General features: G+C 41.9%; 2 protein-coding genes across 3 annotated transcripts in view; both read left to right on the top strand.

The window, feature by feature from the left end:
• The first annotated feature begins 376 nt into the window (after positions 1 to 376).
• LOC110503933 (thioredoxin domain-containing protein 17) lies at positions 377 to 4,449 on the top strand. The gene is made up of 4 exons (XM_021582593.3): positions 377 to 722; positions 1,011 to 1,092; positions 3,527 to 3,602; positions 3,905 to 4,449. Exons 1-4 carry the CDS (start codon positions 578 to 580, stop codon positions 3,971 to 3,973), a joined length of 372 nt encoding a protein of 123 aa, XP_021438268.1. The 5' UTR covers positions 377 to 577; the 3' UTR covers positions 3,974 to 4,449.
• Positions 4,450 to 4,743: 294 nt separating this feature from the next.
• The window catches only part of LOC110503929 (nucleoredoxin), a 57,388-nt gene continuing 39,893 nt past the window's right edge, over positions 4,744 to 22,238 (top strand). Inside the window, exon 1 of one of the 2 annotated variants that reach the window (XM_021582587.3) lies at positions 4,744 to 5,546. In XM_021582587.3, the coding sequence (XP_021438262.2) occupies positions 5,238 to 5,546 (309 nt within the window). In that variant the 5' untranslated portion in view covers positions 4,744 to 5,237. Of the gene's footprint in view, positions 5,547 to 14,147; positions 14,376 to 22,238 lie in introns of those variants that run through there. The other variant, XM_021582589.3, reaches the window with a different exon arrangement.

Genomic DNA, 22,238 nt, shown 5'->3' with positions numbered 1-22,238 from the left:
ATTCGTTGTCCACAAAGCGGCACGGTGGCTGTTTAGATCCCACCTATCCTTTCTTTGGATTGGTGGATATCTCATTATTTTAATACTTTTTTTGAATATTCGATGAGGGTTGTTGACGTTAATCGTCTGTATTCAATGGAGAGCTGCTATGCTACTAGCCTCATATCATGAATATGCATAGCTATAGAGACAACTCCGATATAAATTGTTAAAAAAATATAAAAAAGTTGAGTGGGTGTCACGTGTCCTACTTATAACGAGTGCACCCGTAACAACCTAAGAATTACGAAACATATATTAAATCAACTAAACATAACGTAGCAAATAAGCCATTAACCAAATTCGACACTCTTTGACATCCATACAAAAACTCCTCACTTGGTGGGCAAAAATGCCACGGAGACAGATTTCCCTCCGAGTTGAGCCTCTCTCTTTACCTCTTACACTCTGCTTGTAGTATTTTAGAAGCGAACATAGGGCGAAGAGTCCATGTCGTATTTGTTATTGCATGAAATGCTTCATACCTGCTTGCCTAGCCTACGATAATTGATAATACTGCTTCTTATTCTATATCATCATGTCTCATTACGAAGAAGTAAAGGTCCATGGTTATGATGAATTTTGCAAAGCCGTGTCTGAGAGGAAAGGAAATGACATATTTGCATATTTCTCTGGTGATATAGACACTCAAGGGTTGAGCTGGTGTCCAGATTGTGTGAAAGGTAACAGAAGTATTGTTTTATGGCTATACATTGGTGTACCTGTCATGTATAGCAGTTGACTTTCTTTCCCAGCTGTCTGTCATAGTGTCAGTCTCTGCTACATTATGGTTGGCAATTCATGGTAGCCAAGCCAACTAATCTCTGTAAAGTGTTTACAGGGGGTGCTTGTTTTGTGCTATATTTTCTGTATTTTTATTATATATTGTACTGTACTATTGTGTAATTCATGGTGTGCATAATTCAAAGCCACACACATTTGCCATCTTTCTTCTCCTCCTTCCCCTCCAGCTGAGCCAATTGTTAGAGGAGAGATGTCCCACCTTCCTGAGGGCTCAGTCTTCTTCTACTGTCAGGTTGGAGAGAGGCCCTAGTATGTAGGCTACTCAACTTTTTCTTCATATTCACTGGTGATGATAGCAGAATGATAGTGTTGTGCAATCCACAGGCAATAGAAAATAAGTATTCTTCTTACCCTCTGACCGTAGATTGCTTTGTATGTTTCTATTTTTAGTTTGGTCAGGGTGTGATGTGGGTGGGTATTCTGTTTTGTTCTATGTTTGTATTTCTATGTGTTTGGGATGGTTCCCAATCAGAGGCAGCTGTCAATCGTTGTCTCTGATTGTGAACCATACTTAGGCAGCCTGGTTTCGCCCTTGAGTTGTGGGTAGTTATTTTGTGTGTATCACATGACAGAACTGTTTCGTACTCGTTATGACTCTAGTGTTCAGTTTTGATTAAATTTACAACATGAACACTTACCACGCTGCGCTTTGGTCTACTCCTTCCACCAACGAAAACCGTTACAGCCTCAAATGCAGCTAGAAGTTTTGAAAAGCTTAAATACATTGTACAAGTTGTAACATCATGAATTGTTGTCTCTCTTGGACAGCATATTTGAAATGAGCAAAATACACTGAATAACAATATAAACGCAATATGTAACGTGTTGGTCCCATGTTTCATGAGCTGAAATAAAAGGTCCCAGAAATGTTGTGCACAAATTTGTTTACATCCCTGTTGATGAGCATTTTATCCTTTGTCAAGATAATCCATCCACCTGACAGATCCACCTGGCAGGTGTGGCATATCAAGAAGCTGATTAAATTAATGATCATTACACAGGTGCAACTTGTGCTGGGGACAATAAAAGGCCACTCTAAAATGTGCAGTTTTGTCACAACACAATGCCACAAATGTCTCAAGTTCTGAGGGAGTGCACAATTGGCATGCTGACTGCAGGAATGTTCACCAGACCTTGTGACAGGTAATTTAATGTTAATTTCTCAACCATAAGCCTCCAACGTCGTTTTAGAGAATTTGGCAGTACTTCCAACTGGCCTCAACCACAGACCATGTGTATGGCATTTTGTGTGTGAGCGGTTAGCTGATGTCTGTTGTGAACAGAGTGCCCCGTGGTGGTGGGGTTATGGTATGAGCAGGCATAAGTTAAAGACAACAAACACAATGGCAAATGGAATGCACAGAGATACCGTGATGAGATCTTGAGGCCCATTCATCTGCTGCCATCACATTTCAGCATTATAATTGACGGCCCCATGTCGCAAGGATCTGGACACAATTCCTGGAAGCTGGAAATTTCCCATTTATTCCATGTCCTGAATACTCACCAGACATGCAGTGGTGGAATAATTACCCAAATGTCATGCATGTCTGGGATGCTCTGGATAGACGTGTACAACAGCGTGTTCAAATATCCAGCAACTTCACACAGGCCTTGAAGAGGAGCGGGACAACATTCCACAGGCCACAATCAACAGCCTGATCAACTCTATGCAAAGGAATTAGTCACACTGCATGAGGCAAATTGTGGTCACACCAGATACTGACTGGTTTTCTGATCCACGTCCCTACCTTTCAAGGTATCTTGTAACCAACAGATGTATATCTGTATTCCCAGTTATGTGAAATCCATAGATTAGGGCCTAATGAATTTCCTTTTATGAACTCAGTTAAATCTTTTAAATTATTGCATGTTGCATTTATATTTTTGTTCAGTGTGTGTGTATGTATATATACAATGCACAAAATTATACATTTGACCTAAATGTCTTTGACTTTTGGATTTCGCTTAATATACAGTGGGGAGAACAAGTATTTGATACACTGGTTTTCTATGAGACTGTGGTCCCAGCTCTCTTCAGGTCATTGACAAGGTCCTGCCGTGTAGTTCTGGCCTGATCCCTCACCTTCCTCATGATCATTGATGCCCCACGAGGTGAGATCTTGCATGGAGCCCCAGACCGAGGGTGATTGACCGTCATCTTCAACTTCTTCCATTTTCTAATAATTGCGCCAACAGTTGTTGCCTTCTCACCAAACTGCTTGCCTATTGTCCTGTAGCCCATCCCAACCTTGTGCAGGTCTACAATTTTATCCCTGATGTCCTTACACAGCTCTCTGGTCTTGGCCATTGTGGAGAGGTTGGAGTCTGTTTGATTAAGTATGTGGACAGGTGTCTTTTATACAGGTAACGAGTTAATACAGGTAATGAGTGGAGAACAGGAGGGCTTCTTAAAGAAAAACTAACAGGTCTGTGAGAGCCGGAATTCTTACTGGTTGGTAGGTCATCAAATACTAATATCATGCAATAAAATGCAAATTAATTACTTAAATCATACTTTGTCATTTTCTGGATTTTTGTTTTAGATTCCGTCTCTCACAGTTGAAGTGTACCTATGATAAAAATTAAAGAACTCTACATGCTTTGTAAGTAGGAAAACTTGCAAAATCATCAGTGTATCAAATACTTGTTCTCCCCACTGTACCTTTTCATCTTCGACCAGTTGGAAGGATCCCAATAATGAATTCAAGAAGACTCTGAAGCTCAGTGGAGTTCCCACTCTGATCCGATATGGCACGGTGAGCATAAGTGCATAGCAAGAGGACAAAGAAGGAGAGTTTCTGTTATCAATTTTAAAAGTGTGGCTTTTTCTTTTGGATTTTGTGGTAACACTCAATGGGTCCCAAAAGCGTTTTTATTATTATTTTATAGATGGTCAATCTGTAAAAAATAAATAAAATGAAAACATCTGTGTTAACATGTTAGTGAAGTTGTTATTAACCATTTATAAACTTTTTATAAATTCTTAATGAAATATACCTTTAGGGAAAGGGTTACCAAAACATGCTAAGTTCTGTTTCTTTTCTTCCATCTAATTCAGCCTCAGAAGCTGGTTGAGGAGGAGTGCTTCAAAGCTGACCTGGTGAGGATGATGTTCACTGAGGACTAGAGGGCTACAGAGGACCACACTCACCCTGCACTTGGTCATCTTCCATTTCCCCCTCTCCTGAGATCCAGTCCCAGCCCAATCACCTTTTCACTACACTTGATTGAATTGATTGTTTCTTTGGAATTCAAATACACACTCCTCTCCCTGCGAGGTAGTGTTAATCAGTGAATGTGTTGCTATTCTTACATGGAAATAAAAATAAACTATAACATAACCAGAGGCCTTGGTAGAGCTAGCTGACTGCTTTTAGAACTTGATGTTTCATTTAGTAAATTAAATAGAAGAGTTATAATAACATAGCCCACCAGACAAATTGTGTCAAATGAATTGAATCTCATCAATTGATGATTCTTGTTTCTTACTTACGGCAGTAATCTATAGAGTGAGGATATAAACTGAAGCATTACCTGGTATACTGTGATTGTTATAGTGTATAACTTAGTCAAATGAAAATAAATGATGGCTGGATGAAAACATTTGAATGTGTGAAAAGAAGTTTGTCTATAGTGCAGTTCACTTTGTGAGAAGCTAGGTGGCTCCCTCAGCCTGTCTAAATATATTAGGCCTAATATGTCTTATAATAAAACATTTAAAAAATCAGAAATGATAGAAATATAAATTCTAACTTTTTATGCGAAATTACAAATGAGATAATATAATTGGCACATTTGATATGTCTTTGTAAACCGAGAAAAAAAAGTAAGCTCCTTGTAGGCTCATGAAGAAGAAAAAAGTAACCTATCCCTAGTGCTGTCATATGGGTCTAATGTACACATAGGCCTAAACATGTCATGTGTCTACCATGTAGGCCTAAACATGCTCAATGCTGACAACAAGCAGTCATTGAATAGTGAACTTGATCGAGTAGTGTTATTAAATACCAGATCAAACAAAGGTGGTCTAAATGTTTTATATTACATACATCAATAATGTTATATTGACTCAATATCGCCATTTTATAACTAGGTATCATGAAAGAGTTGCTTGCTTTGAAGTGATGAGCGCAACCACAATAAGAGGAGTATAAGTGGAGCGCATTCCTGCACACCACACATTGGAGCCGCTGAGCTGAGAAGCGGAAAAGGGGATCTGTCGTCGTGCACACATTTGAGCATAGGCTATACCACGAATTGGGGCTCTCCAAGGAAGCTAAATTGGAGGACGAGGGCGTGTTTGTTTTTACTGAGCCTTTCGGTTTTCATTTTCTGCAGTCTTGGTAAGAGAACGGAATATATTAGGGTCTGTTTCAAGGACTAGAGCAGAGATGTCAGAGTTTCTGGTGAATCTACTCGGGGAGCGGCTCGTCAACAGCGAGACAGCCGAGGTGGATGTACAGGCGCTGGGCAGCAAGCTGTCCCTGGTCGGGCTCTACTTCGGCTGCAGTTTAAACGGCCCCTGTAAGCAGTTCAACGCCAGTCTGTGTGAGTTTTATAGCAAGTTCAAAAAATCATCTGAACATAAAGACACATTGGAAATCGTCTTCGTCTCATCTGATCAGGACCAGAAACATTGGCAAGACTTTTTACAGGAGATGCAATGGCCGGCATTGCCTTTCAAAGATAGACACAAAAAGGTAAGAAGTGACCAATTAATAAAAATGTGAATCTGGAATTGAGTCACGATATAAAAAACATATGTGACAGAAATATATTTAGCCTACCCTGGCCATTTGGCCAATAAACGCTTACTTAATTAAACACTTGGCCCAATTAGATAGGCCTACCTTACAGTGCACAGGTATATGCATTTATTTGGGTCATTGGACATAATTGACGGTGGAACCAAAAGTTGATACAGGGTCTAACATATTTTGTTTCTAATGTTGCCAGCTGACCTATTTTTCAGTAGGTAGATTCGTTTGTCACTGTCTCTCATGTATACATAATATGGTTTACAGAAGGCCCAATGTATTTATTCCAGGTTCCATTGTTTGTATTGGATATAATATATAGCCTATCTATTGTTCACCCCAGTGGCATGTCACAGGTTATCTACAGCCTATATAGCCATATTGAAATAAGAGAATGACACACACACACACACCGGTAGTGGGAATAAATGCTCATGTTAAAATATATTGTTATTCATAGTGGCAGTTGTAGAATCCTTTTTTAATTCAAACACTCAAGTAACAAATTAGTGTTTTGGGGCAGGACAATTGACAAAAAAATATTGTCAAGATATTGACCAAAACTGGACTTATTGTAGGCCTATAGCAATTAGAAATGGTGACAATGCTATATAAATATTGATTTAAATATAGTTCAAAAGTTTATTTTAATTGTTTGTTTTATATATGGATACCTAATATCTAAGGTTTATTATAGCCAAGGTGAAATGATCGATGCTGAAAATTGTTATTGTAAAAATACAAAGGGAAAAAGGTATAATGTGTTTTTGATCAAGTGTTCGTGAAATATGTGAGACTCGATACAATGACCTAGTCTTTAGCTGTTAGGCTGTTGTTCAATTAGTTATTTAATTGCAGGGCCATTATTTAGGATACAGAAGTCAACATCTCACAATAGGCCTACACATTACACAGCTATTGGAAAACACCCATACGTTTGAAAAAGGAGAAGGTTTATTCAAATTTCCTATAAATAAACCTGTAGGTGACACTGTCATTAATTTTATTCGCATTATCTGTCCATCTCTTTCATATGGGTTTAATGTAATGGTTTCAAAATAGATGCTTAGCCTAGAAAGATTATGAGCTTAATCATCATAACCTTTCACAGAAAATTGCCAAATCTTTTTCTATGTACACTGTCCATTTATTTATTCATTATTTTACCTTGCACACAACAAACGAAATGTCCTTAATGTATCACAATTATTCTGATGTTTTTTTTTATAATAATTTTTAAACTTTTTTATTTAACTAGCCAAATCAGTTAAGAACACATTCTTATTTACAATGACGGCCTAGGAACAGTGGGTTAACTGCCTTGTTCAGGGGCAGAACGACAGATTTTTACCTTGTCAGCTCGGGGATTCGATATAGCAACCTTTCGGTTACTGGCCCAATGTTCTAACCACTAGGCTACAAATTATTACAGTTACTGTCCCATAAAATTAATCTCGGCCTATATTGTAAATATGATTACCACAATATCTTCATGTCTGTATTTATTTTCTGGACATGAATTCAATAAATGTACAAATAGCATGTTGTGAAAGCCTTTTTAAATGTTTAGGCTGATGTCAGTGTTTTGTATAATGTACATTTATGGGTAAGGCAAGGGTTTCAGGATTAGAAATAAAGTATACCTAGATGATACCTGCATCATGCTGCAGGTTCACCCACATCAGGATCCATTTTGGGTCCTCCCCACCTCCAGTTTCCTACATACGTCAGCATGTCTGTATTAAAAACAAATGATGATCCTTAATAACAAATTACAATTAATCCCACTGAGACTGTCTCGGCTAGCCGATGTGTCTCGGCTTGCAGCTGCATGCACATAATCTATATGCTATAAAGAATATCATTGTGTACATTGCAATCGTTAGGGAGAGGAGGGTAGAGGGAGAGAGCCGAGTTAGTGTGAATATAAATCTAATTGTCTGCAGAGAACAGACCTGCGCCATTCTCAGTGCCCTGCTGCTGCTACCCGGTTGGCAGTACAGGACATTAAATCCAGTAATGGCTGGTGAAGACATCATGGTCTCTAGGCCCCACAGGATAGGTAGAAAATAGAATTTCACAGTGAAGAAAAAAAAACAGGAAATCATACCATACTGTTTCTATCTCTAAAATAATGGGAGCAGAATATGGTGATAAAGGAGGCTGGCTTTTAGTTGGATGGTGATCATTTCCTTGTCCTAAGTTGCCAGGGCAACTCTTTTATTTGGAAATATTCTCACTGTATTAACATTATATATATATATATATATAGCACTCTTCCGTGTCTTATTACGTTGCCACACTAGGCTAGTAAAAAGGATTTGCAGAAGATCTCTGTAAGAATAGTTCTGCATGCACTACTGTCAGCCAGTGGAATGATATTTTGTACAATGTGCCATTTTAGTGGATGATTTTTTTTAATGTATTTACCTGATCTAGGCCTACCCAGTTTACCTACATACCAGCAAGTAATTACTACACCAACATTTGACCACCTCTTCAATGAAATGGAGACATTTAGGATGATTCTTTCAACTGTAAGGGCATACGGGACCTTTTTAAATGAGCCTTGGCCTCTTGGCTCCACACCATCCAACCCTTCCCCATGTTCATCAAATAGCGTGCTGTATATTTTATGAACTATTTGTGAATTTTCTTAGTGCATTATTTTCCTGTAGAACCCTAACCCTCACTTTTAATAGGTGCAGCTTATTTAGATTCAATCAACGCCCTTTTAATGTGCTGCAGATTGTTTGTGTTTCACTTCATTATGCAGTCCAGGCGTGAAGGGGTGGAATGATGGAGGCATTTGATTTGAGGGCGGGAGGGATGGGACTTGTTTTGGGCCAGTCTGGGAGGAGCGTATAGCCACATTGCAGCCTTATTGTGTTCTGAATGCTGCTGGTGGAAAATATTCTGCAGCATTAACATTGCCATTGTTCATAATTCGAGTGCGGCCATGACTTGGCTAAGGCTACTTGAGAGTAGTGTACAACTTTGCATTTAACTCGGACAGTGCCACCCGTATTAATTGCAGAGTAATTGTGACCTTCAGTACAGCAGGGGCCTGAATGAGTGTGTCTGTTAGGGGTTTAACTAACCTCTGGCCTGCTCTGTTTTGTATACTGAAGAGAGAGAGTTGATGTTTCAGATGTAGGTCACACTATAGCCTTCTGACATGTCCTAAGGCAAGTACATGTTTAGTGTTTACTTAAGGTTTCATGTGGCCTATATCTTTCCCCCCTTCAGAATTATTACTTTGGCATCTGTGTGTGCATTGACGTGAATGTGATTTCTGCTCCTGTAGCCAGGCTTTATAATGCATTAGATGGCGTTGTAGCCTTGTGGGTTGGCTATGTAGTCTCAGCCGTTGTCTGCTGCACAGATGTGGTCTTATCACCAGGACGGGTATATGAAGCTCCTGGCACCTGATAAGAGAAGCTTTGCCTCAGAGGAGATATCATCTGTATATATGCATCAGCTGCGTCTACATGAGCTGGCTAATTATTTATTACCATTTATATGCTGTTTATTTTCCACTCATTCTTCACAATTTATAATAACAGGACTTTTTGTTGATTTAAAAAAAAAATGAGGTGACAACCCACATCAATATGACTTATCAGTGCTTGTTATCATACACAGTTCTGTCCAAAGGCATCATCCGTGCCTATATTGCGATCAGAACCCGTTTCCAGTAAATGGGAGGGAAGCAAGACAAGGTAATGCTCTATTCTAAATCAACATGTCTGTGTAGAAGAAACCCATTTGAGTCCAGATCTTGCCTGTATGCGAGTGTGATCATAGCAACCAGTAAGAGAGAGAGAGGGTGTGTGTGTGTGTGAAAGAGGGGGAGGGAGAGAGATACCTAATTGGTGTATGATGCTGACCTGGAGGAGGGCTACGTTGTGGGTCTGTGGGTAGTAAGTGGCTCTCTTCCCCCTCTCTTCTCAGGCCTGGCTGGGCTCTGGCTGTAGGCAGGGGAGGCGAGAGAGAGGCAGCTCTGTTGAGCGACACAGGGCTCATCTCCTGGCACAGCCAGCAATCTCTCTCCATCGCCGCTTTCAGAGCCCCATCACCCACCAGGCCCCTCTCTCCCTCCCTCCGTCCACCCCTCATTCAGTAGTTTCCCCTCCCCTCTCATTCCCTACACTGGACTTGCTTTCTCTTGTCCTATGTAGTCTATTCTGTTGCTCACATCGCTGGGAATGTTTACTATCTAACTATGCAGAGACGAGATGACATACTGAAGACATCGTCTTACATCTTTTACAAGTGAGGAGATTTTGTGTTTTGAAAGGACCTTGGGGGCTTTAGGTTTGTGACTATTAGGCAGGTTTTCATTTTGAAGAGTCACATAAGGAGTCTGGCCCACTGCAGTGTTGTGCTCCCCTGGGTCGGAGCCAGCTTCATGAGGACTAGAGCCACAGCTGCTAGGTGCTTCAGAGAGGGGCTAAGGGTGCCTGTCATCAGGGTGTCACTGATCTGATGAAAACCGCACCGCGCCCTGCTCATCACATATCTCAGCCCTGCTCATCACTTATCTCAGCCCTGCTCATCACATATCTCAGCCCTGCGTCTCCTTGTGCCTGCTGCACTCATTTGATTCCAGCAGGAGCAGCTGGGAAAAGCCTGCTGCATGCCCTCTTGTCTGCAGGTGATAATGTGCAATTCCTTATCTGTAAACGTCACATTTGGTTGGGGTTGACCTGTGTAGATGCTCTCTCACCTGTCAATTTCACATGTGTGTGTGATAGTTTGGGCTGATATACTGCTGCTGATAAGTGGATAACTAGGTGAACAAACACTGAGCCTTATTACACACAGGGTAAACCCTTTTGATAAACCGTATGGCTCATGCTGAGAGGACGTAGTTTAAAGTTATTCCCATCAGTCAGGATGAAAGACTTGGCTAGATAACCCTATCCTGAAGAGATGGTAAGTAAGACCACCATGATAAGATTGCATACATAAATGATCAATGCAGTGGGGTGACCCCAAGTGCTTCATTTGTAAATCGGGAGGTGCCTGAACAAAAAGGGAGCGTGAAAGGGTGGTAACCGAGGGGGCTCTGAGATACCGGATGAACGTATGGGGGGAAAAAACAACTTTCTAATAAAGCATTGCATACATGTCACCGTAGTGGCGTAGATGTGCTTGCAGGAGTTGCACACATGGGATATATTTTTATAGCCTACGGTCCGAGAAAGATTTGGCCTTTCTATAAACGCATTTCATGCAATTTTCTGTAATTGTACATGACTGGAGACCTTAGCATAATCTTTTTCTAATACCGCACAATTGAATCAAAATGACTTTGTGTTGAATCCATCAATAGTTTAGGCCTAGGTGTGTGGAGAAACACATTTTACAATCTGAGGAGGAAATTCTAGTTCTAGAAAAGTTTTCCAGTTTCTCTAACTCACTCAATGATGATCGTCTCACGCACCGGAGATGGCCGGTGTGCTCATGCCAAAAGCATGTCTCTCGTTTTACTTTGTGAAACAATGCTGTTCACTCAATAGGCCTATTTGGAAGTTGATAGAATATTTTGGAAGCCTCTACAGACAGATTAGACTTCTCTGTTCAGCAGGAGCCATTTGTTTTCCAACCTGTGTTTTCCCCTGATTGTATTTGAGATATTGCGAAATACCTGTTTTGGCTGTTTGCTGTTCACTGACAGATTTGCCACACATTCAGGACTGCTACAATCCACATCTAGGCAATAAAAAAATTAACTATTGATCCTCTTTGGGTAAATGATAGGCTTATATTCCTGGTGTAGTATTCTAAATTCATTACATTTCTTTCTGAACAGATAGCAGTAATTCTTTAACTTTGGAAAATGTATTTGCATTTATCAGGGGTGCTGCAGTGTCCTTCCCGCAGCTATGATTCTATCAGGAAATAAATGAAGAATTACAATGCTGGAGAGATGGTTGCAGCCTCATGGCTATCAGAGATGATAGAAAGTGAATCTCATTCTAGTTCTGTGAGAGATGCAGGCACGCTTCTCTCTCACCACAGCACCAGCCAATCAAATGTATTTATAAAGCCCATTTTACATCAGCAGAAACCCAGCCTGAAACGCCAAACAGCAAGCAATGCAGATGTAGAAGCACGGTGGCTAGGAAAAACTCCCTAGAAAGGCAAGAACCTAGAGAGGAACCAGGCTCTGAGGGATGGCCAGTCCTTTTCGGGCTGTGCCGGGTGAAGATTTTAAGAGTGCATGGCCATGAAGGCTAGATTGTTCTTCAAGATGTTCAAACATTCATAGATGACCAGCAGGGTCAAATAATAATCCCAGTGGTTGTAGAGGGTGCAACAGGTCAGTACCTCAGGTGTATATGTCAGTTGGCTTTTCATAGCCAAGCATTGACGTTGAGACCACAAGTGCTGGAGAGAGAGAGTCAAAAACAGCAGTTCCGGGACAAGGTAGCTCATCTGGTGAACAGGTCAGGGTTCCTTCGCCACAGGCAGAACAGTTGAAACTGGAGCAGCACCACGACCAGGTGGACTGGGGACAGCCAGGAGTCATCAGGCCAGGTTGTCCTGAGGCATGGTCATAGGGCTCATATCCTCCAGGAGGGGAGGGAGAGAGGGGGCATACTTAAATTCACACAAGACACCAAAGAATTACACCAGATATAACAGGCTGATCCTAGCCCCCCAGCACACAATAGACTAGGGTCAGTCCCAAATGGCACCCTATTTCCTACATAGTGCACTTCTTTTGACCAGGGGCCATAGGGTTCTGGTCAAAAGTAATGCACTACATAGGGAATAGGGTGTCATTTGAGACAGTGTCTGTGTGACTGAGCATGGGTGTGGTCCTGTAATGTAAAGAATATACACTACCGTTCAAAAGTTTGCGGTCACTTAGAAATGTCCTTGTTTTTGAAAGAAAAGCACATTTTTCTTGTCCATTAAAATAACATCAAATTGATTAGAAATACAGTGTAGACATTGTTAATGTTTTAAATGACTATTGTAGCTGGAAAATGGCAGATAAAAAATTTAAAAAACCATTTTATTTTATTATATAAAAAAAAAATATATATATTTTATTATTAAAAAAAATATTCCATATATATATATATATATATATCTACATAGGTGTACAGCTAATCGAAGTTTATAATTTTAAAGGGCTAATTGATCATTAGAATACCCTTTTGCAATTGTTAGCACAGCTGAAAACTGTTGTGCTAATTAAAGAAGCAATAAAAGTAGCATTCTTTAGACTAGTTGAGTATCTGGAGCATCGCCATTTGTTTGTTCGATTACAGGCTCAAAATGGCCAGAAACAAAGATCTTTCTTCTGAAACTCATCAGTCTATTCTTGTTCTGAGAAATTAAGGCTATTCAAAGCAAGAAATTGCCAAGAAACTGAAGATCTCGTACAACACTGTGCACTACTCCCTTCACAGAACAGTGCAAACTAGCTCAAACCAGAATAGAAAGCGTTGGAGGCCCCGGTGCACAATTGAGCAAGAAGACAAATACATTAGTGTCTAGTTTGAAAAACAGGCGCCTCACAAGTCCTCAACTGGCAGCTTCAATAAATAGTACCCGCATAACACCAGTCTCAACGTCAACAGTGAAGAGGCAACTCCAGGATGCTGACCTTCTAGGCAGAGTTGCGAAGGAAAAAGCCATATCTCAGACTGGCACACAGGCACAGGCACTGGACAGAGGAACTCTGCCTAGAAGGCCAGCATTCCGGTGTCGCGTCTTCACTGTTGACGTTGAGACTGGTGTTTGTGAGAGGTGACAATAGGTTGATGTTAAAGGGGAGTTTAAGTTACCCTCTGAAAACTGGTGAAAACAGTGTGGCTGACTTGTAGACTACAACCAGAATTTCTGTGTGTCCTCTAAGCAACCTGATCTGTTTCTACATCCATTATCTGCCTGTAAATGTAAACACACAAAGACGCTGAGGCTGTGACCTTGGTCTGTGAACTACTGAAAAGATACACTGGGATTGGGCCTATGGCTTTTTCCCCACTATTCTGCAGCTGACCCATTGATACGGGCTCTCTGTTTGTGGTTTTCGACCAGAAGTTGCCACAGTAGAGTACTAGCATGGCCATGTCTTCACCACATTGTCTACAGTAACACTGCAATGAGAACAACTGATGATTCTCCAGCTTATGTACATTATTCCAAACCAAACTCAATTAGCACATACTAGCCTCTCCAAGAATGCCCACTTTCCTCATTTTGTTTCTTCAAATGCGCTAAATACAGGAAATGGAATACCAGAGACACTGACTAGATATTAAGAATGACTTTGTTTACTTTCCATGGAAATAAACATTGTTGTTATTCTGTCTTGATGATCCTACCCTCATCTGCTGTTTTCCTTGCGATGCTGCCATGTCCATATTTGCTTAGCGAACGTGGTGTGAGATTTCCCCAGGTCTTTAGGACCCCCCCCCCCCTCCAATGAAAACACACAGTCCTCTAGTCTGTAATTTCCCCCCACACCCCAGTTCTGCATTCATTTCCAGCATAATAACTCTGTAGCAACCCCCGCCCCCCAGAGGCAGTCTGCCATCCGGAACAGAGCTCATGTCTTTCGGTTTCCTTTTGTTTTCTCTCCTAGATTGCAAGGTTTTTGTTTCTTTCCCCAGTTAGTTTCCCTCTCATCATACCTTCTGATCACATTTCTCCAGAGGAGGCATAGGAAACCATGGTGATCAGTGAATACATGGTGTAGTGGTCAGAGAAGTGGACTGATGTACGGAGGAATGTTTATCTGGAAGGAAGGTAAATTGAGCCAAGCCTCCACATTTTATTACACATGCACAGCTCTCACAGTTGTTGTTTACATTTTCTGCGTAATAACAGTTGATTTTCAATGACCGTTTTGTATACAATGCAAGAAGTCCTTAGTCTCTACACTGAAACATTCCCCTCAAATGTCCTCTCTCCCTGTGCTATTGTCTCACCAGCCTAATAGGAGATGGATGGCAGACCGTTGAATGAGAAGGGTGTGAATCCTGGTCATGTGACTATTCTGCAGCTCTGGCTCCTGTCTGAAAGAGGCTTACTATGCAAACAGGCCCACTGTCTCAGCTTGTAGCCTGGCAGACTGACACATTGGCTCTAGCCCTGCTGTCTTGTCTACTATTGAGTTGTTGGGCTCAAGTGGTGGGAGTATTTATTTTTGATTTTTGTATTATTCTGCTGTGAGAACCCAAATATCATTACAGGGTACATTATAATATTACATTGCCAGTATAATCAATCTGTAATCTATGTATAACTACAGTGCAGATACTGTAGGAAGGCACTGAGCAGGAGAGGAATAATATGAGGACTGGACTGGTAGTGTGACTGTGGGAGCCTAAGAGACTGACTGCTCTGCACTGCTGTAATCTTAAAAAGCTTTGTGACAAAGAGGACGGAGCTGCATCCAATCCACCTCTCTGTAAGAGTGCAGAGAGGGTGGTGCTGAGGGAGAGAATATGTGGTGAGAAGGGAGAGTTTAAGAGTTGAGAGAGCAGGAATCTCAAGGAGATGATCCTTATTGTGGCTGGAAACGTACAACGTTTTCAATAAATCCTCTCTTGAATTATAGATTTGAATTTTTTGGTCCAGATTTTCAAATAACCATTGACTTTCCAAGCAGATGTTTTTCTTTACCCTACTGTACTGCAAGTCTCTGTTACCTAAAAGGGGGACTGATGTGGGTAAAATTCCATTTTGAGGTCTCAGTAAGCCCCAGTGAAAAGGGAACAGTCACAACTCTGAAGTAATGTTCTGTCACATGCCTTGCGACAGTTCAAAGAATTTGGCTCCAACAGTCATCTCTCCTGGGAGGAGAGCAAGGCTTGGTTTCAGGCCAAGCCATTTAATCTCCTCAGGTATCTTACAGCCAATTAGCACCTCCTCAAAAGTCACTTTAAAAAAAAGGTTCCCCATGCTCCTGTCCTGCTTTTTGGACAGAGTTCACCCTACAAGTGTTTTTTGACTCTGACGACTTGGTTAGATTAGTTTCTCTACATTGTGGTGCTGTATTCTGATCCTAGCCCCCTCTAAAGACAGATGTGATTGTAGGGAAGCCGCTCATCTCCAGCTACTAGATAATGAGGTGTTGGAGGGCAGGAGCTGGTGTGTGTCTAATGAGGTTGGATGGCAACGCATTGTTTTCTGAAAGATTCCTTTCCATAATATTGAATCAGCCATTTTCCAGCCAATCTCTATGGCAGAACGTCAAGACTTTTCTAAAGAGCTTTCAATTTGAGCTGATTGGGGTAATATGAAATTGTCAAGTTTCCCCTAACTGTCAGAATGGTTATGGCAGAAGGAACCAAATTTAGCTACAGCAAAAGTATGTGGACATCTCATTCCACAATTATGGGCATTAATATTGAGTTGGTCCCCCCTTTGCTGCTATAACAGCCTCCACTCTTCTGGGAAGGGGTTTTCACTTGATGTTGGAACATTGCTGCAGAGACATGCTTTCATTCAGCCACAAGAGCATTAGTGAGGTCGGGCACTGATGTTGGGCGATTAGGCCTGGCTCGCAGTCGGCGTTCCAATTCATCCCAAAGGGTTGAGGTCAGGGCTCTGTGCAGGCCAGTCAAGTTCATCCACACTGATCTCAACAAACCATTTCTGCATGGACCTCGCTTTGGGCATTTCATGCTGAAACAGGAAAGGGCCTTCCCCAAGCTCTTGCCACAAAGTTGGAAGCACAGAATCATCTAGAATGTCATTGTATGCAGTAGCGTTAAGATTTCCCTTCAATGGAACTAAGGGGCCTAGCCCGAACCATGAAAAACAGCCACAGACCATTATTCAAACTTTACAATTGGCACTATGTATTGGTGCAGGTAGCGTTCTCCTGGCATCCGCCAAACTCAGATTAGTCCGTTGGACTGCCAGATGGTTCCGCGTGATTCACCACCCCAGAGAAGGCATTTACACTGCTCCAGAGTCCAATAGCGGCGAGCTTTACACCACTCCAGCCAATGCTTGGCATTGCACATGGTGATTTTAGGCTTGTACTTCTGCTCGGCCATGGAAACCAATTTCATGAAGCTTCCGACGAACAGCTATTGTGCTGACGTTACTTCCCGAGGCAGTTAGGAACTCTGTAGTGAGTGTTGCAACCGAGGACAGTTGATTTTTACGCGCTACGCACTTCAGCACGCGGCGGACCCGTTCTGTGCGCTTGTTCGACCTACCACTTCACGGCTGAGCTGCGCTCCTAGATGTTTCCAATTCACAATAACAGCACTTCGAGTTAACTGGGGCAGCTCTTGCAGGACAGACATTTGACAAACTGACTTGTTGGAAAGGTGGCATCCTATGACGGTGACACGCTGATCACTGAGCTCTTTAGTAAGGCCATTCTACTGCCAATGGAGATTGAATGGCTGTGTGTTTTGATTTTATACACCTGTCATAGCTGAATCCACTCATTTGAAGGGGTGTCCACATACTTTTGTGTATATGTAGTGCATCTCTGTGGGACTTTGTGCTTGTTCTGTACAACCCACAGTGAAACTCAATAATGTTGTGGGTAGTTCATGCACTGTTTTGGTGTTGAGCTGGTGAATTGAGTGGTGGTGGTGACTGAGATCAGAACTTTGGCAGAGCACTGCCCAAGGCAGTTTTGCACAATATCAGTCGGCAAAGCAGCCAGGGGGAAGTCAGAATCCAATCAGATTCAACCCTGGTTTTCATCCCCTCCCTGCTGTCTCTGGAGATAGCTGGCAAAATCTAATGTTTCCTTTTGGATTTTACATAATGCTCTTCCAACCATTTCTTGATTAGTAATCCAAATATCGAGTCTATTATGCTGCCAGGTTAATCAGTCAGTCTGTGTCGGTCTGTTTATTCCTACACATTACTACAGCAATATGCCCTCCATGCAATATGAGGATACCTTCTGCCTGGCAGGACATTCACATCATTCCATCTGCTTTTTATTGACCTCATTACAGATTCAGTAGTTCTATTAGTATGTCGTATGAGCACTTGGACACATTAGCACTCACTAACCATTATTCAAGGGTACTGCTTGGCAAGCTGGTCCTGAAAACAAATTAAATATGAATAGTAATGCACCGCATACTGATTCATATTATAGGTTCAAATAATATATCACATTAGCAAGCTATTATGGTCTCCTCTCTTCTGCTTTCAATAGTCTAGAATTATGAAAGTGATTCCCAGAGCTAAATAAAATAATGTTACATTGACTTTTAAGATATATCCAATCTCACACGGTAAAGCCAGAGAGTTTTCTGCTCACTGCAGCTGTAAGCTTCGTACATGCAACGAATGTCTTGTGATTACATTGTTGAGAAATGACAAGGAATCTGCAGAATGTACAGGCAGGCCAGAGATGGGAGCTGGTGGCAAGGCAACCAATATAAAGGAATATGTAATGGTGGTATTGCAGAGAGAGGAGAAAAGAGGCTTAAAAGAGACACCGGAAGAAACATCCAGAGATGGCCTAGCAAGAGGGAGGATGATGTGGGAGGTGCTGACTATCTGTTGTGAGAGGAGACAGACTGCCTGAAAGTTATGCAGACTGAGTCTCCATCCCAAACAGCACCCTATTCCCTATATAGTGCACCTTATGGGTTCTGGTCAAATTCTTTTTATTTTTTTTTAACCTTTATTTAACTAGGCAAGTCAGTTAAGAACTTTTTATTTACAATGACGGCCTAGGAACAGGGAGTTAACTGCTTTGTTCAGGGGCAGAATAGCACATTTTTACCTTGTCAGCTCAGGTATTCGATCCAGCGACCCAATGCTCTAACCACTAGGCTACCTGCCGCCACAAGTAGTGCACTACATATGGAATAAGGTGCTATTTGGTACTAGGGCTGTGACGATACGATGTTCTTTCCATGGCAAAAATGAAAACACGAAGCAGACAACTCTTTGGTCCTTTAAAAACCAGCTGAATATAAAATACTGTGTGATATAGCTTGATAAATAAATAAATAAATGTGATTCTGGATGACAACAAAATTAAGTTTGTTTCCAAAATCAGGGCTAATTTCCTAAAGTAAATCCAGTTTGTGTTTTGTTTTCTTGCCACGATACTGACGAGTATCACTGGTACGCAGCCTGAGATCACTAAGGTCAGTGGAGCTGCAGCACTGGCATGAGTCTGACTAGAGCCTCATACTGTAGCCAGTAACCTAGTAATTATAGCAGTGTACATTTCCACTGCCGTCACATCCCGTTGTAAAATCTATTATTGGAAGTCTTGGTTACTCAATAAAACTCCCACTACACACATTCCAAACATATTGAAGGTAATAGTTATTTTAAATGCATACATTCAAGTTCCCAAATATAAGTCTAGAATAAGCACAGGGAAATCATGAAAGGGAACGCCTGGTGGCTGGTGATGGGTTTGGAGTTGACCCCCTGCTGGGCTGAGCCCTGTGCCTCTGTGATGGGGGCTAATTGTTGTTTTGATGATTCTTTTGCTGTGCATCTGTTTGGGCTGGGGGGAACCGATCCCACGGCCATGTAGCATCAAAGCCTTTATCAGCTTAAGCTGGTTAGAGAGAGACTTTTCTCCTGCACTACATTGTTAACACAGGCTACAAATGAAAGCCACATGTTTAGCTCGGCTCTTCTCAGCATGCGGTGTAGAAGCTAGCAGATACCCTCAGCCTCAATCAGGTTTACTGGATGCAGAATGAACTGATGGATGGCCCTCTTCAGACTCGTTATATGAATGGTCCTTGCTATCCAGTTACTTCAGATCGATGAGTTGAGATGAATCTAAGAAACTCAGAAACGTACCCATGGTGGACCGGATGGAACCTGTCATTGGAATAAGGGGACATTTTATAAGACCGACGTTGATCCCTGTCCAATAGAAAGGTTATCCCACTTCCCTCCACGTTTTCTTTGGAACATGCTTTAGGAAATGAAAACTTAGTGTGTACATTCAGAGTCATTAGTGTAATGAGATTCCCAGCCTGGTGAGGTGTTAAGTCCAGTCTGGAGAGTCTGGGAGGAGGACAGACGGAGCGTACAGAGACGGAATGTGTCCCAAATGGCACCCTCTTCCCTTTATAGCGATCCCTATGTGCCCTGGTGATAAGTAGTGCACTAGATGGGGAATAGGGTGCCATTTTGGATGCCGCGATAGACAGAGTGCATATTAACCCCTTCTTGTTTCCATGGCGCAGCAGCATGTTACTCACCACCTGCTCATTTGACCTCCTTGGTGCTTTCAGAACCAGCAGGTGAGTTTAAATAAAAGTATTTAACAGGTGCATTTCGTACAACCCGTCCTTTACTCTGCCGCATGCAGAAAGCCTATTTACTGTTGAATGTAATGGTTGTCCAGAGTCATGTTGTTATTTAGTAGTAATTCATGTATTCATGAGTAGTAATTCACCTTTTCGTTCCCTCTCATGTAATTACTGAGCACAGTGAGCGGCGGAGGTACTATATGCACTGAAGTCAAGTGAAGCAATGAAAGTGAAGCAGAAAGTGAAGCAGAAAGTGAAGCAGAAAGTGAGTAAGAGGAGTAGCGGAGATGTACTAAGAGGGATGGTTGAAATGGAGCAGGGGGGGTTACCAAAGGTTTATGGGAATGAAACTAAATGTTAACCGAGAATAGCCCAGTTCAAGCTGAGAAACTGTCCAAAATCTGCCAAAGAGGTTCATCTCATGACATTGATTTATAAACATTTGAACAGAACTGCTGTACTCTATAACTCGTCCATGGTCTGTGAGATTATACCCCACCTGTAGATTCACCCCCTCCTCAACCACCCTGGCCCCCGAGAGAAGCCTCCAAGGTCAGAGACATTTCCCACCATACATCACATATCGCCTCCCAGCTCTGCTATTGACAGGTGTTCACTCCCTCAACAGCTAACATGTTCTAAAGATGTATAGAAACCGTCTAAACATATACAGTAAAAAATAACTGTCTTTAATGCCTTGTCTCCATATCTTCCCCCCAGTTGACCCTCCCAGTGTGAGTCTGAAGGAGTGTCTGCGGGAGGGAGTTCTCCAGTCTCTTTGTTGTGGTGACAGAACTTTTAGTGCCGCGGCGCTGGGTTGGGATTTGCCAGTAAGGTGGAGAAGAGATGTTCATAATGTATACCTCTCTAGTTAGTGGAGATCTACAACATATCATAGCAGCATGTCCCATTACACTGTCTCTAAAAGACTAGTGGTGTTCCTGCCATCCTGCCCCACTGTCTCTGGAGATGCAACTGTTATTAACACCATCAATCCACGTTTTATATTGGTGTTTGAACCAACATAATTCAGCCAATTCCATGGTTAAGAATGACAGGCTAATGTAATACCGGCTAGGTAAAGCTGAAAGGGCGATTATTGCAGTGTCTATTTTAATGCTTGCATGTTTCATGCTGACTATGCAAGTGGGTTTCTGGGTGAGACTCTGTTGGGGGGAAACAAAGCAAAATAGCTCTATTCTTGTGGCTTACTGGCCTCCCCAGGCCTATTCTGCCAGAACTTTTTTTTATTTCACAGCTGAAAGCCCAGCCAAACTAAATATCTGGCCTCAAAGCTAAGAATATTTCAGAGGAGGAAAGCAAAGCGGTTTATGTAAGTTCAGGGACAGAGATAACAGATCACATGTCTTTTGTGGCCAGTTAGTTGCCAGTTATGAGGGATGGGGGGGGGGGGGGATCTTATAAGGCAACTCTCCCAAGCCTTGATACTTCTGAATAATAGCATAGTACTTCCACAATGTTTTTATCGGTTTGTAGAAATGAGGTGCTAGTCAAGGTTATTGTTCTGAATATTTCAAGTCCTGTATCCTGAATACAAAGCATGACATTTCAAGGATTACTACATTATATGCGCGCACACAGACCTACATACCGACCAAGGCCTGTAGGTGTGACCTACCATTCTGGTTTCCGTCACCCCTGGCTCGGTGGTGGTGCCGTACAGTAGATAAAGGTTCTACCCATGCGTTTTGCCTTCCAGCCTCCCGCTGTGGGTGTTCTGTTTTCCCTTGTCGCTCTTTCCTTTCCCGTCTAGTTTCCTTTTTGAAGTGATACCCATGAGTCGCTTGCTGTCCTAGAATTCTCTCTTAATTTGGCTGACATTAGGCTTCATGACGTTCAGTTTGTGGAGGCGCCCATGGGAAATCAGAATCCAAGACTGGAGTCAGAGGCCATTCTTTATGCTTCCTTTCTTCTCTCCTTAAGGACACTGATGAAGAGAGGGGGGGGGGGGGGTGAAGCAATCCTAAAGATGTGTCCCAACTTTGATCTTTAAATTGCAGCCATTACATGTCATAATACAGCGTGTAAATTCCTCGATTACCATGCTTTCATATTCAGTACCATTGTGACAAAGTGAAATATGTCTGTCACATTTCACTTTGATGTCATCATGCTATAATTATGGCTGATGATGTATATACTCGTTTTAATTGCTCTCCTTATACTAATGGATGCCAACACGCTCTATATACAGTATTTCCCACCTTCCAAATGTAGGGAATCTGTTCCACTCACAGCCAGTCCTGTGGATGCCACTGAAATGAGTAGATTGTGGGCTGGCTTTGGAGTTTACACTTAGTGGTGGGCCTGGGGTTACAGGCCAAGGTTGTTGTGATTTTTGTTGGCATTGTGTTAACGTAGGGATTGG

The sequence above is a fragment of the Oncorhynchus mykiss genome, chromosome 24, assembly GCF_057628025.1.
Source record: "Oncorhynchus mykiss isolate SJ-2025 chromosome 24, ASM5762802v1, whole genome shotgun sequence".
NCBI classification, from domain to species: Eukaryota; Metazoa; Chordata; class Actinopteri; order Salmoniformes; family Salmonidae; genus Oncorhynchus; species Oncorhynchus mykiss.
This window is presented reverse-complemented; position numbering and strand designations above follow the sequence as displayed.